The sequence below is a fragment of the Patiria miniata genome, unplaced genomic scaffold (assembly GCF_015706575.1).
Source record: "Patiria miniata isolate m_02_andy unplaced genomic scaffold, ASM1570657v1 HiC_scaffold_8, whole genome shotgun sequence".
Taxonomy (NCBI): domain Eukaryota; kingdom Metazoa; phylum Echinodermata; class Asteroidea; order Valvatida; family Asterinidae; genus Patiria; species Patiria miniata.
In genome coordinates, this window is record NW_024037075.1 from 3,258,593 (window position 1) to 3,273,751 (window position 15,159).

Consider the following 15,159-nt stretch of genomic DNA (forward strand, 5'->3'; position numbering starts at 1 on the left):
GTATTGTGTTCTCTCTTTTTTTTCTTTTTTATTTGCAGCCAATCCATAAATCACCCGGGCGAAGATAAAACCATTTCGGTTGTGGGAAAGTACTCGAGCACTGCTAAATGTAAAGGTTTTTTTCCCTGATCAGGTGTAATCCACCCCAGAGAACAAGATATAAGGAAAAAACCAAATGGTTAGCGACTACCGGTAATGAAGTTGAAGAAGGAGGGGGCACAGAATAACGTGTCTCATAAGTAGTGTGATTCGGGGATTAATTGGTTTCTACTTTGTGGTACAAATGACATACATTAAACATTAGGGACGAATTGTGTTAACGAAAAAAATGCTAGCCTTTTTGCCTTTTGTAGATAAATCATACAGACCAGTTATCGTGCTCGTATCGTTAATAAGAATCTTTAATTGACTGTTTTTGTTTTGTTTTTACTATTAACGGGAAATCGTTGGATTAAACTGGCTAAGTTAGCAATTTCGTCTAAGTCACGGTCGTTTGGTGGCTTTGCCGTTCCCCTTGGGAGCATATGATCCATAGATCAAAGAGATCATTGGAATGCCAAATGCGCAACTAATTGAAATTTCAGAGATGTGACATTCATGCTTGCTGCTGCCTATTATCGTCGGTTGGTATTTTTTTTCTGGGAAGTATATAATGTGAAGGTTCGGCAGCTACAAAGGTAGAAATGATTTATAGTGATTATAAAGATTACCCCGGCTATATAGAAGCGAACATGTTTACCTAGCTCATTCTTGCTTCGGAAAATACCCGTAAATGCGTAATCATGATCTAATATTGTTTTGGGCTCTCTCTCAAATAAAAAACCGGCGGCCAAAAAGGCATTCCACCGCCCAACTTCCACCCCCACATTCCCACGAAGATGTCTCGGCCAGCATGCACGGGTTGGAAATATAAACTCCGCGCAGAAACCGAGTTAAACAGAGTTCGCAGCTCTTCATGAGGGAAGGAGAAAAAAAGGAGTTGGGGCACGAAAGGCCAATCCACTTCATCATGTCCATTGAAACTGAATAAATAAAGGCGCATGCCTGACGACGGGCCGGCGGATCGGGCAGCGGATTGGTCGTTTGCGCGACGGTGATTTTCATAGGACCCCACTGATTGGCCAAGACGCCAGGGCTATTATCGCCTCACTGCGCATGAGCCCGAGAAACCCCGGATTGTCGGTGGGCTCTTTGAAAACGGCCCGAACGGCGAATTTCAAATGGGCGCTCTCTTTGTTTGTTTTCCCGGACTTTGGGCAATTCCTTTGATGTGCCGACGGGCCTTTGGTTCCTTTATACAACCCACCGACAGTTGAACTCATTAATTTTGTCATTTATTATTTTACCTTGCTGTGCCGTGCATTACATGCTCTCATATACTAATTCCTCATAGACCCGCTGGACGTGTTTTTAAAAGAGCTCTGTCAGAAAGCAATGAGCAATGTTTGACATAACATGCTGAAGTTTTCACCGGAGAGGGCAAGTTATCGCGGTCGTGTTGGATTTATCTAAAATACTCCTAGAAAAATCGTACTCGACTGCAGCACAGGCTATCATACATAGATTACTTTCTCCCGGCTTAACACTCAAGGATTTCGTCTTATCTCTACGGAACAATAAGTCAAAGTTCAATTTTGTGTGTGGAGCGGCAGAATGTTCTTCGATTCCTAGTCAAAACAAACTAGCGCTGGGAACCACTAATTGTATCCCAATGTGGATGAATACAAAGGAAGCAGCTATGGAGTGCCTCAGATGTGCTTTGCTGACGTTGATTTTAGTGGGATTTGTACAAATGAAAGGAAGCCAGGCATTAATTGATAACTCCTTCAGACTCTCCTCTTCGGAGTCTGCAGCAGCCACCACGATACGGATGACAACTTCATTATCGTCTGCCTCGCCTGTCCTGCCGGACCCGCGGCTCTCCCACTGGGCTCGTGCCGCGAGTGACTACCTTCGGAGTCTGGACTGCACGGCCGTCACATTCACCTCGCAGACGGAGTGCCAGAGGCTTCAGACGCTGGACACCAAGCGGATGAGCGTCTACCTGGCCGGACCTCGTAGCCGGCAGAGGATGGTCTCGGTGCTACCTGACGGTGGACTGAGCCGAGGACGGAGTCACGATGCGGTACTGGTGATTGACCCTCACCCTACGGCCTCCTTCGGACATCTGGTCGTGGTGTTCTCCTTGGACTTGGACTCGGACTGGGAGGACTGCCGGAGTCGCCTCGGATGGTACATAGGTGAGTTTGAATTCCCAAGGCTAATGCAAGTAAAATTTCTCAGCAAACATCTGTACGTGGACATGTACACATGCTTTGTATGTATTGAGACCTTCAAATTGTTTTTGGAGTGCCCGTCTCACAGACATTTATTCATGGTTATTATACATTTTATTATACCTGTCATTCTCGCGCTGTTTACATAGCCATTTTCCCACAGGCGTAGTACAGAACCAGAAGTTCCTAGTTTTGTTTTAGTGACGTGTCAGTGTGTGCTCTGACACTGGAAGCCTCCACAGGGAGAGATGATCCGTGGGTCTAAATTTAGCAACGCCTTCAGCCGTGATGGAATGAACGTGGTTTACCTTGGGATTATTTACTCGGGCACAGCACGCAATGCAGATTTAGATGGTCTGCATTCTTTGGTTCTTCGATATAAAAATGGTGTGTTATCGAGGCTGGGAAAAAGGTGATGGGATGTCATGGATATTATTTGGTTCTACTTGGCCTAGAATTGAAACTGGAAAAAAGGGTGATTAATTTAGTGTTGCCCTTAGGGGGAAGGCAATAGGTTTTAGGAAGAAAACCCACAAGTATGGGAATGAATTAACATGACTTGGTGTAATCGTGGAGGAATAAGAAGTGTGTACTTGAACCTGGTTTCTAGTGTGGAATGTGATCAGTTTCCCGTTTGCAAAGGTCAATCTGGGGATTGGAGTTCGAAGGATGTCAGTTTGTCAAGTTGTGTCAGAAAGCGCGGGGTTCAAGCATAGATGCGTAGTTCAAGTAAGTTCGTTGCGTGTGTTGCATTGCGTGGAACCCCTTTGCTTGCAATGTCTTGTATATTTACCTACCGTGTCAATGGGCTCACCTTTGAAGCAAGCGATGGTCGCGCTACATCATTTTCCTAGAAACAGGTATTATACTGTATATAATCGATCAGGATAAAACAAATGTGCGAGAATAAGTGTTGTTTTAGCGTAAGTGATTAAAGACGGTTCTGGGACGGTGTTGACATGAAATTGCGCCATTTTGATTTGACCATGGAGACTTATTATTTCACTTGTATTTCTAACCCCATGATTGTCACGGTAGTGTATATACCAATATTATGGTGCGCTATAGCCGGCTACTCCATTCCCTGTGGACAGACTGTGGAAACGACTTATCGGAATCCTTTGTTTGTTTGTTTTCACTGTGGACATGAAGTACAAGGAATGATATTTTACTGAAGCTGTTTGGATTGTCAATCGCTGTTTACTTGGCTATTTTTGATGTGCATTCCCACGTGCAGTTGTGGAACATCCTTTTCAAATTTTCGGTTGGCCTTGCAAAGGCTGCCTCGGAAAACTTGCTTTTACTTCCACTAAAATGCTACACTTAGCATGTTGAATGCAGCCAGTTCCTGCCGGCGCCTTTGAAGTCATTCATCCCATTGTCCCGGTTGCGTACATAGCCATTCAGGGCGGCATGTTTTCAAGCTTTTTCAAAGGCGCCCTCCAGATTTCCGCCTTAGTGCACACCTTGACTTGGGGGAGGGATTCGTGAGTGTATCGTTTTGGGGGTTCGGTGGTGAATGAATGGCGGCGACAGCCTTTGATCGCTTGCCGGTTGAGTGGGCCCCGACACGCGGAGGCAATTGTTCACGACAATCTCGGTTAAGTGGTTCTATTGATGGAGTTAGAAAGTCCCGTTGTTGTTGGGGAACAGCTCCTAGGTCGTGCATGCTAGGCTTGAGCCAGTCATCAGCGCCCGTCAAGCAGAGACCCCAGACGGCGACTGAGCGGGTGAGTGGACCCGTACCCAGGCGCGTTCCCAAGCTCGCCAGCTCAAGCTCATCAGCGCTATTGTCTTCGTTCGACAGGAGAACTGCGATGTTCTGTTTTTTGCTATAGGCCTAAACCTCTTCTCATCTACCAAGTCGAGTTTCCCCTGAAATTACGAAACAGAGCCCGTGTTTAAAATTGCTTATTGCCAATTTTCTAGGGATACAAAAGTTACCCCCCTTGAATTAGACATCGAACTAAAAAAATCCACCCGTTTTAATAGATTTGGATAAAAGATGTGTAATAATTTACTTTTACAAAATGTCAAATTATTTCCGGCCCGACAATAATTCACGTGTATCGTTGTGTGCGTTATGGGCCCAGGAGTATCCAAAATCACAGCGTATTTTCAGAGGGTTGAATTGAAACATCCAAAATATAAAGGAGTTGCTTTTTTCCTTTTTGAATAAAAAATAAATCGAAAAATCATTACGAGAAACAAATTGTTTATGTTGAAGACCGTATGAAAAGTAATTCAATTTCTTGACACAGAGGGCGCTGCTGTTGTGATCGTGAGCGGGGCATTCACTTCAAACAATCTTGCATGTTTCCTGCATAACTTCTGTTACTCAGTGAGAATAGAAGGTTATTTTTTTACTCCATGGAATAAAATACTTGCATGGATGTGTTGAGGTGGGTGATTACTTACAAGAAGAGGTTTAATTAAATTCAAAAGGACCACTATGGTGTACTTTTATGAAGAAAGAAAAATTAAATCAGGTGTCCAGATCGGTCAATCCAGAAGTACATGAACCCAGGTGTAAACCCACGCACATTTGGAAGCAGGTATTTTTTCCCTTCCTGTGGTAAAAAGACAAACAAACAGAGCTCAGCCGTGACGTTGTCTGTCAATCATCGCCGGGCGACATCAAGCCGGAGCGGGCCCCGGTCTGACCCTGCCGTGGGGGTTCACGGAACGGAAGCCCGGGGGAAGGGAACCATGCACAAAAGCGTGCGGTTACGTGACGTCCCGTTGCGCATGGGTGAAACCCCGCCGGTTGGCTGCAGCTTAAAGGGCACTCGCTGCCGAAATGCACCCTTTTTGAGATCTAAATCTTGTTTCTCCCGAAAACTGATTTTTTTTCCAGAAAGTTTCTTTAGACGCGTGTGTGCTATAGGCAAGGCAAAAATAACTGCTGGACTCGCCAGCTAATAGAGCCAATGTCAATTTCTCCGTAAGACATGTAGGTTTTCGTGTAACTCGTACAATTGAAATGTGTGAAATGAAGTGTTTACGTGTGTGCTTTCCTAAGGTGCTCAGTTCCCCGTGGGCCCCGGCCCAGTGGGTCCATGGGAAAGTGCACATGTAAACAAAGTGTGACGTCATTAGTACAGAGGCTTATTGAGACGAATGTTTGGACGAATGTACAGTATACCTTTAATTAAGCAGACCAACTTCTGCTGAACTGGAGCCATACAGGCCGGGTTACGTTGTAGGGTCACCTGGGGACACGCGGGGCATTTTGCAGGCAGGTGTAGCGATCAAAGCATCCGAAGCTTCCGTTCTGGACCGAGACTCGTTGCAGTAATTGCGATACCTCTTGAAAGAAAAAATAATAAAAGGTGTTTGTGATCATAACCGAAAGTATCATTTTGCTGGTGTGAGTTATCAATGTCCCCGTGTGGAATATCCTTTCCATGCGTCTGCATACCACTCATTTTAATAAGAGCCATAGATCTTTAACAGCGCATACGCTATAGAATTTCACCTAGGCTACCTTTGCGTCCAATTACCATAGTTGCTATTTGAAGAATGTCAGGGAGCTTTTTGTTTATGTGCGGATGTGGTGTTTGCGAATATCCATATTTGTGAGCCACATGCATGGAAGTCATCGCAGTCAGAGGTTTCGGTGATGCTGTTGAGTTTTAAAAAAATCAAGAATGATTAAACCAGTTTGACATTCGCATTGCATCACGGAAATGGATGAAAAACAGGCAATGCAGTTTATGCACAAACATAATAGGGAAATTGGGATAGGAACCAGTCAAGCTTTAAAGTATTTTTTCTTCATTATTTTTTCCAAGATGAAGTAATCCTCGATTCACCTATAAATGCATAGAATATAAAAATTAAAAGTTGTAAATAAAATTAAGCTTTTTACACTTTAGAAATAAAAATCAGACATAATCTTTATGTCCGGGTACCATTCATTAGGCCCAGTGGGACAATGTGATTGGTCAGTGTTGGAGGTATGAGATTAACATCTCGATTCTGATTGGTCAATATTGGCAGGCTCATGATCGGACTCCCAAAAACTTTCTTCATGCCAATAGGCTTTACACATTTTTTTTTAAAATGAGTATATTTCAAATTACAAATTCAACAAACGCGGGAAAAGATCATCACTAAATTCTTGATATTTAAAGAGGAGGAATGCTATGAAAGTTGTAAGTGTTAATTTCTTTTTTAAACAACTGGTTCAGAAGTTCCAAAATATTTATATCTACAAATGTAGCACTGGAGTGGAACGCCTTGTTTGGGCAGCGAGGCATTTCGACTACTGTGCTGGTTTCTTCACTCTTGGTATAGCGCTATTTTGATCTTTATTCAGTGAATTCCACATTACGACAGGAGTTCTCCGATATCGCCCCAGCCTCTCAACAGCCTGCCAAATCTGCTGTGGTCGAGGCCAATTCCAAGGAAAACCTTAATTCACACCTCGGCTGAAAAATACACCAGTAACACCAGGCGATAGGGCCAGTTATCCACCGGGTTTTACGGGTTCTCCCGACCGCGCTATAGATCAAAGGCGCCCGCCGCAAAACCCGGCGCTCGTGGTTGTATTTTGACATCAAACAAAAGTGGGGGTGGTGTAACGCGTTGTTAGTCAACAAGCCCCCACCCCCCATATATTCCCCCTACAATACAGTTTGCATTGTTCTGTTTGCCAGGTTTTCAGTATAGGTGAATGAGATTCCCCCTATCATTTTTCGTCCGGCTCCGGCGGGTGTCAATACGCACCCCCACGTGGCGGCTGTAAGCGATACTGGCTGAGAGTGTCAAACGGTTTTTCTGGGGAAAACTAGTAAACACCCCAAAGTGAAGTGAGATAGTTGCATGGTTTCGTGGTAGCCGAGAGGGGAGTGGACAAAAGCTGTTATGCCAGCGATGTTAAAAGGGACAAGAAAAATACATGTTTGATCATAGCATACAAACAACTTATAGGTTACAAATATACATAGCCTAGCGCCTACATCGCATAATAGAAGGTTAAACACAGACTTTTTTAATAGGCCTATATCTCATTAAAAACTGGTGGGCATCACGATAAGCTTAGCGGCATAGCAAGGTCATTTTTAAAAAAGGCCACCTCAACTGCAGACCAAAAAGTAGTGGCTTCATCCCCAAACCTAAGGATTCACCCACAGTTGCTGCTTTAAATTGTCCCGTGTGAAGACTGTATTTCGACGAAACACGTTCATATTTATCTTTTGACACGGATCATAATAGATTTTGTTTTAAATTTTCTTGAAAAATAATTATCACAGGTGACGGAGAATGCATCCACATCTTAGAGAAGCGCAGGTGCCGTAACAAGCTCCATCGCAAGAGCGGTAGGAGGCGCTGTGAAATCAACTTCCTCCCCCTGGTGCATCTGGAAGAGGATAGCGTAAGTACAAAATGTATACCATCTGTTACTTCGTAAGACTCTCACATCATAACGTTAGTAACCGAAGAGCCTCTACCACTTAAAGATGTACTGCCTATGCTCTTTTGGAGTTTCACCCCGAGAATTATACCTTTTTTATTGCTATTTTCTCGCTATACACATTCGTTATTATTCACTTTCGAATGAAACGTCGAACGAAAAGACCGGCCATGTTTAATTTTGGAATAATAATACTTATTAACTTTAAAATTATTCACTGCCGGACAATAATTCGGTTCTCGTATATGGTACATTGGTTCCCGCCCATACTCTGTATGGATGATGTAGGGACGGGAACCAGTCTACTTGCAGATTGATTGATTCATTGATTTACGTTCGATCATAACATAATAGCTTCAAATTCATGTCAGGAGCAAAAAATAACTAGTTGAAGAACAAGGACTGTACAATAAGCACCCGAACCACGTTTGTCTTGCAACACAGTACACAGGGCCCCTTGCCATCCGAACTGCGCGGGTTGCCCCAGCCTCTACTTATTTTTTATTTCAATGTGCATTTGCTATCCCGTGTGCAACTGTTAAAAACAAATTGCTTGATTCAAACGCCAAGACCGTGAATCTAAGAGAAAAGCTACGGAGATACGCACTGCAATAAGCATAATGATCTAAGTAAGCACACGCCCCTTGGGAACAAACGAAATACCGGATTTTCAAGATAAAATACGACGGCTTGCATAATTACACTGCAGCAACCGACGCGTGCGGGAAACGATAACGCACCGCCAGCACCCGTGGGGTTAAAATTACCCATTTGATACGGTCCCCCGTGTGGTAATTTTGCTCGTTCGGTTGATGAACTCTTTCGTGTTAATAATAAATGCAACCGGTCTCTTTGAAGACCTCGTAAAATTGCTGAGTCGGTGCGATTTCAAAGGCGAATGCCGTCCTGTATAATATACAATTCCCAGAGCTTTTTTCTATCCCTGTACATATCAGAACCCCAGGCAAGACAGAAATTGCACTACTACTGACTCACTTTATTATTTTGTTTTTATCTGTCTGTTTTGAAACTCTGAGACGTATATATACATTCGCGGAAACCCATCGATAGTTGAGAAACACCTTTGGCTTTTATTACCGTCGACTGTACTGCTAATTTTATCCTAAGGGTCTATACATACAAAAGTGGCGTTGGTTAAAATATTCTTACCATGGTAAGATGTTTTTTAAGGGTAGGCTTTGCTAAGGGTAGGCCCTTAAACTCTTGTCCGGTTTATTTCGGTGGTTCAGTTTACGACTCGATTTTGATTCCCGGAAAACAAGACTATAAAGCACACCTGGTTATCTGTAGGCCTAAAACCAGCCCAGAACAACATTATCAATTCAACAGTGACCCTCAATTTAAAAGCCCTATCAAGAAATACTCTTGTCGATAACAGACTAGCGATTCGGTTGGACTATTACGCGATCTTCAAACAAGAAATCTTTCCATGTCGTTTAATTGTAATGGAATGGTAACTGTAGCCGATTCAAAGACTTCATTTGAGGAATCTTACAGGGGGTCTCAGATGATTTCAATTGATAAGATATTTTCTTGAAAAGAGCAAATGTCTAAAACGAAGAGTAGGCCATCAGCCTGGGGGGTTTGGTGGGTATCAAATGAGGGAATAATGCTCATTGTGATTTCTGGCAAGGTATGCACCCCGAGTTGGAAAATATGTGATAGCATTGCAGCGGTGGCAGCTTTTTGGGCGCTATCACTTAAAAAAATGCGGCCAACACATGCTTGTTACCACACAATTAATCCGGTAACAAGCATATTGGCGGCCATTTAGTGAAGAAAAATTATAAGTGATAACACCCAACAAAATGCCACCGCTCACACTGCAAAGCTATCACACATTTTCACACTCTAAATGTGCATACCTTGCCAAAAATCGCTATGAGCACTGCTCCTTTCGATCATTTGATACCTGTGGCCCAATTTTTGGACCGAAGCTGATAGCCTAAAATCTTTATTCTGAATCTTATATCTTGACAAGATGACGTAAACTATGGTGATTCAACCCTAATACCTCGACCTCAAAATTCTAACCGGACTTGTGATGTACTTGTGATGGACTCGAAACAAAACACTGCATGACAGTCAGCTTTCAAGGGACCTTGTCCTTAGGCCAAATTGTGCTCACAGTCGCGTGTTTTTTATTTACTGTGTATTAACTACAGAATAAGGAGCAGCAACTGCGGTGTTTTCCCAACATTGGATCTTTCGGGCCGTGTCCGCAGTACCGCACAGACGTCGGAAACTACACGAATCGATGCGAGCTGTCTCACAACACGTACAGATGTGAAATACCTGTCCAACATGTAAGTGTATAGTATTTGTCCGAGCCTGAATTGGCATTTTATTCCCCGAAACAATGCAGCAATTTCATAAAAAGCTGTGTAAGACCACCGCGCAGTAGAGGTCGCTGTCAACAAGATCAATCACATCTTGTCTTGGGAACGTTGGCAGCGCTACACCGAAAATTCAGAGCATAGGTCACTCGCGCTGTATTGAAGCTAATGCAGCGTGCGTGAGGTATGCCTGGATTTTCCTGGATAGCGCTGCCGAAATTCCCAAAACTGGATTCGAATTATCTTGTTCATAACGACCGTTACTGCCGCCGCGGCGGTTTTACTGTGCTTGTCCAGGACTAGCTCTTTATGCATAATAATCCAAATTCAGTCTTGCCGGACAAAGACTTTTTTAAAGAAGCTCTTTGAACAAAATTGCTGTTCTATTTCTAGTTTCGAAGTAAAATAGCTGTTGTTTCTTTTTGTCAAGTTGATCTTCTCTTGACTCTTTTGCGAAGTATTCTTAACGAGTAGTTTAAGAAATACCCCGCTGAAACAGCTTATTCGAATGCCCTTTCTCGACAATGATTGAATAGGCTTGCGTCAACACTTTGATTGAATGTTTCAGCTCTTTACCCAAATTCCTTCGTCAGGTCAACTCGAGGTGCAAGTACTACGAGATATGCGACCAGGCTGTGTTGGTATCCGGAGGCTGGAACCGCCAGACAAGTCAACAGCGACACGCACAGAACATCCGGGGGATGTACTCCATGCTGCGGGAGCACGGCTTCAAGAGGCCCAATATCAAGACATTCTTCGCTGATAGTGGCGATATTCTCCGTAAGTTATCATCTTGGGATGCAGAATTTACCCGGATCTATCTCAGGGTTAAACCTTTATCAGATAGCAATGGCATCTCGTGAATGTCTGGGTACGAGGTGTATCACAACATTCGTTGCAATGTAAACATTGTTCTTCTGATCTAAACCTATGCGAGATGAGTGAAAGTTCTTTCTCTCTGGAGAAAATTCCCAGTGCATTGAAGAAAGCAGGCCGGTTTCCGTAGGAAAGCAATCTTAATCAACGCTTTGAATAAAACAAAATATACATTCCTTCGGGGGCGCTGTTCAAAGCGAACAATCACGGGCACCATCGGACAATATGGGGCGCTTTTCACGGCGGCACAATTGCCGATGTTCGCGCAACGTAAAAAAAAAATAGGCCACTTGTAAACAAAGGGCGCCCGTGAAAAAAGGGCACTCGGGAAAAACGGGCACTCGTGAAATAAGGGCACTCGTGAAAAAAAAGCGCACTCTTTAAAAAAAGCGCACTCATGAACAAAAGGACCACGCGGAAAAAAGAGCGCGTGAAATAAAGGGCTCTCGTTAAAAAAGGCACTCGGGAAAAAAGGGCATTGGTTACAAGATACTTCGTGGAAAAACCCCCTTATGCCGGCCCGGCTGCATCACCAAAATCACCAGTAAGCGTCCAGTACTCCAATGAAACGACTTTACAAATGTGATGTATACCATCAAAGGCAATGTGGATCGAGGTTAATTAACTTACAAACTATGTTGTCCAAACTCCAATAATGATATGAAAAACACTGACTTCAAATGAAAAATATCTGGGTTTCTTTTTCAGTGGAAGAGGATGAACATAGCAACCGTAACTCCTACCCAGCAACTCAAAAGGACGCCATTAGAAACCACATCAGTACGTTGTGCAGGGTACCCAACTGTGTGGAGACCTTAGTCATCTACCTTAACAGCCCGACCACCAACGACGGCACCAGTCTATTGTGGGACACAGACAGCAATGGAGTGGTGAGTGCGTATAGACCATATTACCTGTAGCTCCATGCCGACAGGCAAAGAGCAGAAACAGTATCAACACTTTCAAACCAACCATATTCCAAGAAATAAACATGCAGTACAGAATAGGAGAGCTCTAAGCTTTTTGCTGATAACGTCGGCATCACTTAAGCACAAAATCTAAAGTTTTGTAAACAGGTGTAGCCTGGTATATGAGGCAAAATAGAGCCGTTTGAAACATTTTAGTCTGTGCCGAATGACACGAAATTCCCGCCAAAAGTTCCTCCGCCGCTTAATGGTTTGTCTACATAGGACTACCCAAGCATTCCCATATGTCTCGTATATCACAATCTTTGTGGACTCATTAGCTCATTTTTTTTCTTGACAGAACCTTTTCAAGCAATATCCGGCAAAAAAATCCTGAGTTATCATCCATGACTCCCTTTGGCATTGTTTGTACATTTGCTGAAGAAAAGAAAATCAGTGTATTATTATTACTTTGTATTTTGGACTTGTTTCCGAGGGATAAACAATTTAAAACTGTTCTCTCAGGCATCGGAAGCAGAGAGCTACTCGACTACGGAACTCCTGCAAGACCTGGAGGATTGTCGAGCCAAGCGGATATACGTCATCGCCGACCAGAGCTACTCGGGCCTATTGGCCGAGTCCATCATTACGTCAGAGAACCACGGCAACGTGGTGGTGTTTGCCAGCAGTGGATCCACAGAGTACTCGTGGAACGATGAGTTGACGTGGCAGTGGATACAGGCCAACCACACCACGCAGTGTGTGGATGCCATATTTGAGGCAAGTTCAAAAGGATAAAGGGAGGACTGTCTATACATTGTAGCTTTAGAGGGAAAAGAGTGTGAACTCTTCTGGGTGGACGTGACATCATATAGAGAAGACCATTAATTAAAGGCATCAACAAGGTTTCTAAGTCGTAATCATGTTAAGTCACAAGATAGTGGAAACCGCACGTAACAGGTAATGGAAAATGACAATGGAATGTCTGTATAGACCATTATCTAGACCATTTTTACCCATTCAAATCAATGTAACCGAAGCGAGGCTGGAAGGAAAAATAGTCTGGTTCTTTTATTGCACAAAAACATTATCATTCGGTGCTGTTATTTGATACAGGCAACATGACTAAAATGGTGGAAACAGTAAAGATGCTTACTTATGGTTACTTGTCTCTCCCACACAGGACTACATGGACACCATGTCGTCCCTTCCGTCTATGGCAGAGGGCGGTTTCAACGCGGCCAACAGCACCGTCTTCGGCGCTCCGTGCGAGACGCTACCGTTCTTCACTCCTCGCGAGATCAAGACGAACTTCATGGGTTGCCAGAATCTGCCCATGGCCTGGTGGCTGTTCAAGTTTCAGGAGTCCAGAAACGCCAAGTCGTAAGACGACCTGGAGCTTGTCAATTGTGTAGTCAGTTTGTTGACAAGGTGGACTTTAAATAAATAAATTAAAAAAAAAAGGTCTTCGGTATGAGGAATATTTCAGCTGTAGGCAGGAAAAAGATAGAACGCGTTTACTGTACAATGTCATACAGTCCACCCCGGATGATCATGTTAGATTTACATGAAGGAGGCATATAGGTTGGTCTTTGATGACGTCACCAATTTTTTCGGCCATCTTGGATTACAAACACGCGTACACACGTTCGCGATCTTACATGTCATTGCGTGCGATCACGTCGAATCGGATGCCCACTGTTGTTTTTCATCTTTTTATTTTGCAAAATCGGGACCGATTCGACCTATCCTGGTATTTTGTAACTATAAGTGCAACTATAATCACACCAATAACAATCAACTGGAAAACCAATTGCTTTCTTTTCATCTCCTCATTAATTAATTAGTTAATTAATTAAAAAGGGCTGCTTCAAAGCTGCCATCGAGTACGTGTACAGACAGCCTCCACTGGAAAGCGCTTTGTTATTTTCACCGAAATATTCTTTATACAGAACTCAATTTATTCAACTGTAATTTATTGTAAATAAAGAAATAATACTTTTATTAACCGTTTTAACCTATGCGACGATGCTTTAACGCTAATTATTGTAAATCTTGTTTGTCACTGATTATATTGACCCTGGTTTGAAAATGTATAAAGAAAGGAAACATATATCAGGGTAATTGAAATCTGTACCACGAATCTCATTTTTTAAGCGGAAGATCGCCCAAGAAAATATATTTCTTCCCAAATACACTGGTCTAACATTTAAAAATAGTCCATATTTTCCTCATTTGTAATATCAAGGCCAAACTTTGAGATGTTTCCTGAGTAATAGTACAAATAATGCAGGATAGGTTTTATAAGCATAATGTGTTAGCCATTGGGTATAGCCATGCGTCTCTTTTGTGAGCATGCGTACAGGTTTAAGATTGCATAATCATGGCGGTTCCAAAACAAAAAAACTTGTGTAATGCAGTGTTCGTTTTTTATTTTAAACCGTGCAGTGATCGTCGGTGTTTCTTTATTTGTATGAGAAAGGCAACGTTAAGAGGCTTTTCTCAGCTGGCCTACTCATATTTTATTATTATTATAATTATTATTATTATTATTATTATTATTTTTTTTTTGGGGGGGTTGTGTCCGATATATAATCTTTCAATCAGATATAATGTAATTGCATGCTGCCGATGTGGTGTAAATACTAGGTATTTAGTTAAATTACAAGTATGCAGGCGGGAAACAAATGATACGTTGTTTCACCAGTAAATACATGTACATGTACATGTACATAGGCATGGAGGGGGAACGTGATGTATTTGAGAAACTTTTAGTTTTCGAATTTTCAAGCCTGAATTTGTCCCTCGTTCTTTAGGAATAATGTCGCCAGGCACAATTGTGCCCATAGTACCTCGCGTCGTTCTGACCGTTCATGTTTTGCATGAAATGTGAAACCGAATGCGTATTGCAGAGGCAGCAAATATCAAATATATTTCCCCGTTTGGTACTAGCTGTAAATAATTCGGTGACAGCCCGATTATCTGAAGGTTCGATAATCCGAATGGCTCATTATTCCGAAAATAGAACAAGGTTAAATAATCAAATATATATCCCCGTTTTTTACAGCAGCTAGATCATTCTTGATACTTGGAACCTAATGTTTACAAAATACATCCATGCGTGAACTTCGGCACTTTTGACTGCTCGTTGTACATAGATTGCGTAATATTCATTGTACATACCAAACAATAAAAGGATATCTATTATGCTTTGTCATGTCTATGTTAACGTGCCTTTAATGATTGTATATATAATGTCCGTGCTTTCGGTACAACCTACTTAAATTGTAAGGCTGAATAAAATAACGTTTCATGAATGTACACAA

General features: G+C 42.6%; 1 protein-coding gene across 1 annotated transcript; it reads left to right on the forward strand.

The window, feature by feature from the left end:
• The first annotated feature begins 1,198 nt into the window (after window positions 1–1,198).
• On the forward strand, window positions 1,199–15,159 carry LOC119719430. Its single transcript, XM_038188882.1, has 7 exons — window positions 1,199–2,240; window positions 7,535–7,656; window positions 9,882–10,022; window positions 10,646–10,832; window positions 11,637–11,818; window positions 12,359–12,613; window positions 13,017–15,159. The coding sequence occupies exons 1-7, from the start codon at window positions 1,712–1,714 to the stop codon at window positions 13,218–13,220; spliced, it is 1,620 nt and encodes a 539-aa protein (XP_038044810.1). The 5' UTR covers window positions 1,199–1,711; the 3' UTR covers window positions 13,221–15,159.

Bases quoted from the DNA above. Each gene is read 5' to 3' on its own strand.
- LOC119719430 (XM_038188882.1), top strand. From the start codon at position 1,712: ATGTGGATGAATACAAAGGAAGCAGCTATGGAGTGCCTCAGATGTGCT. The intron at 7,657-9,881 runs GTAAGTACAAAA...TATTAACTACAG, and splicing joins TGCATCTGGAAGAGGATAGC to AATAAGGAGCAGCAACTGCG. The intron at 10,023-10,645 runs GTAAGTGTATAG...TTCCTTCGTCAG, and splicing joins GTGAAATACCTGTCCAACAT to GTCAACTCGAGGTGCAAGTA.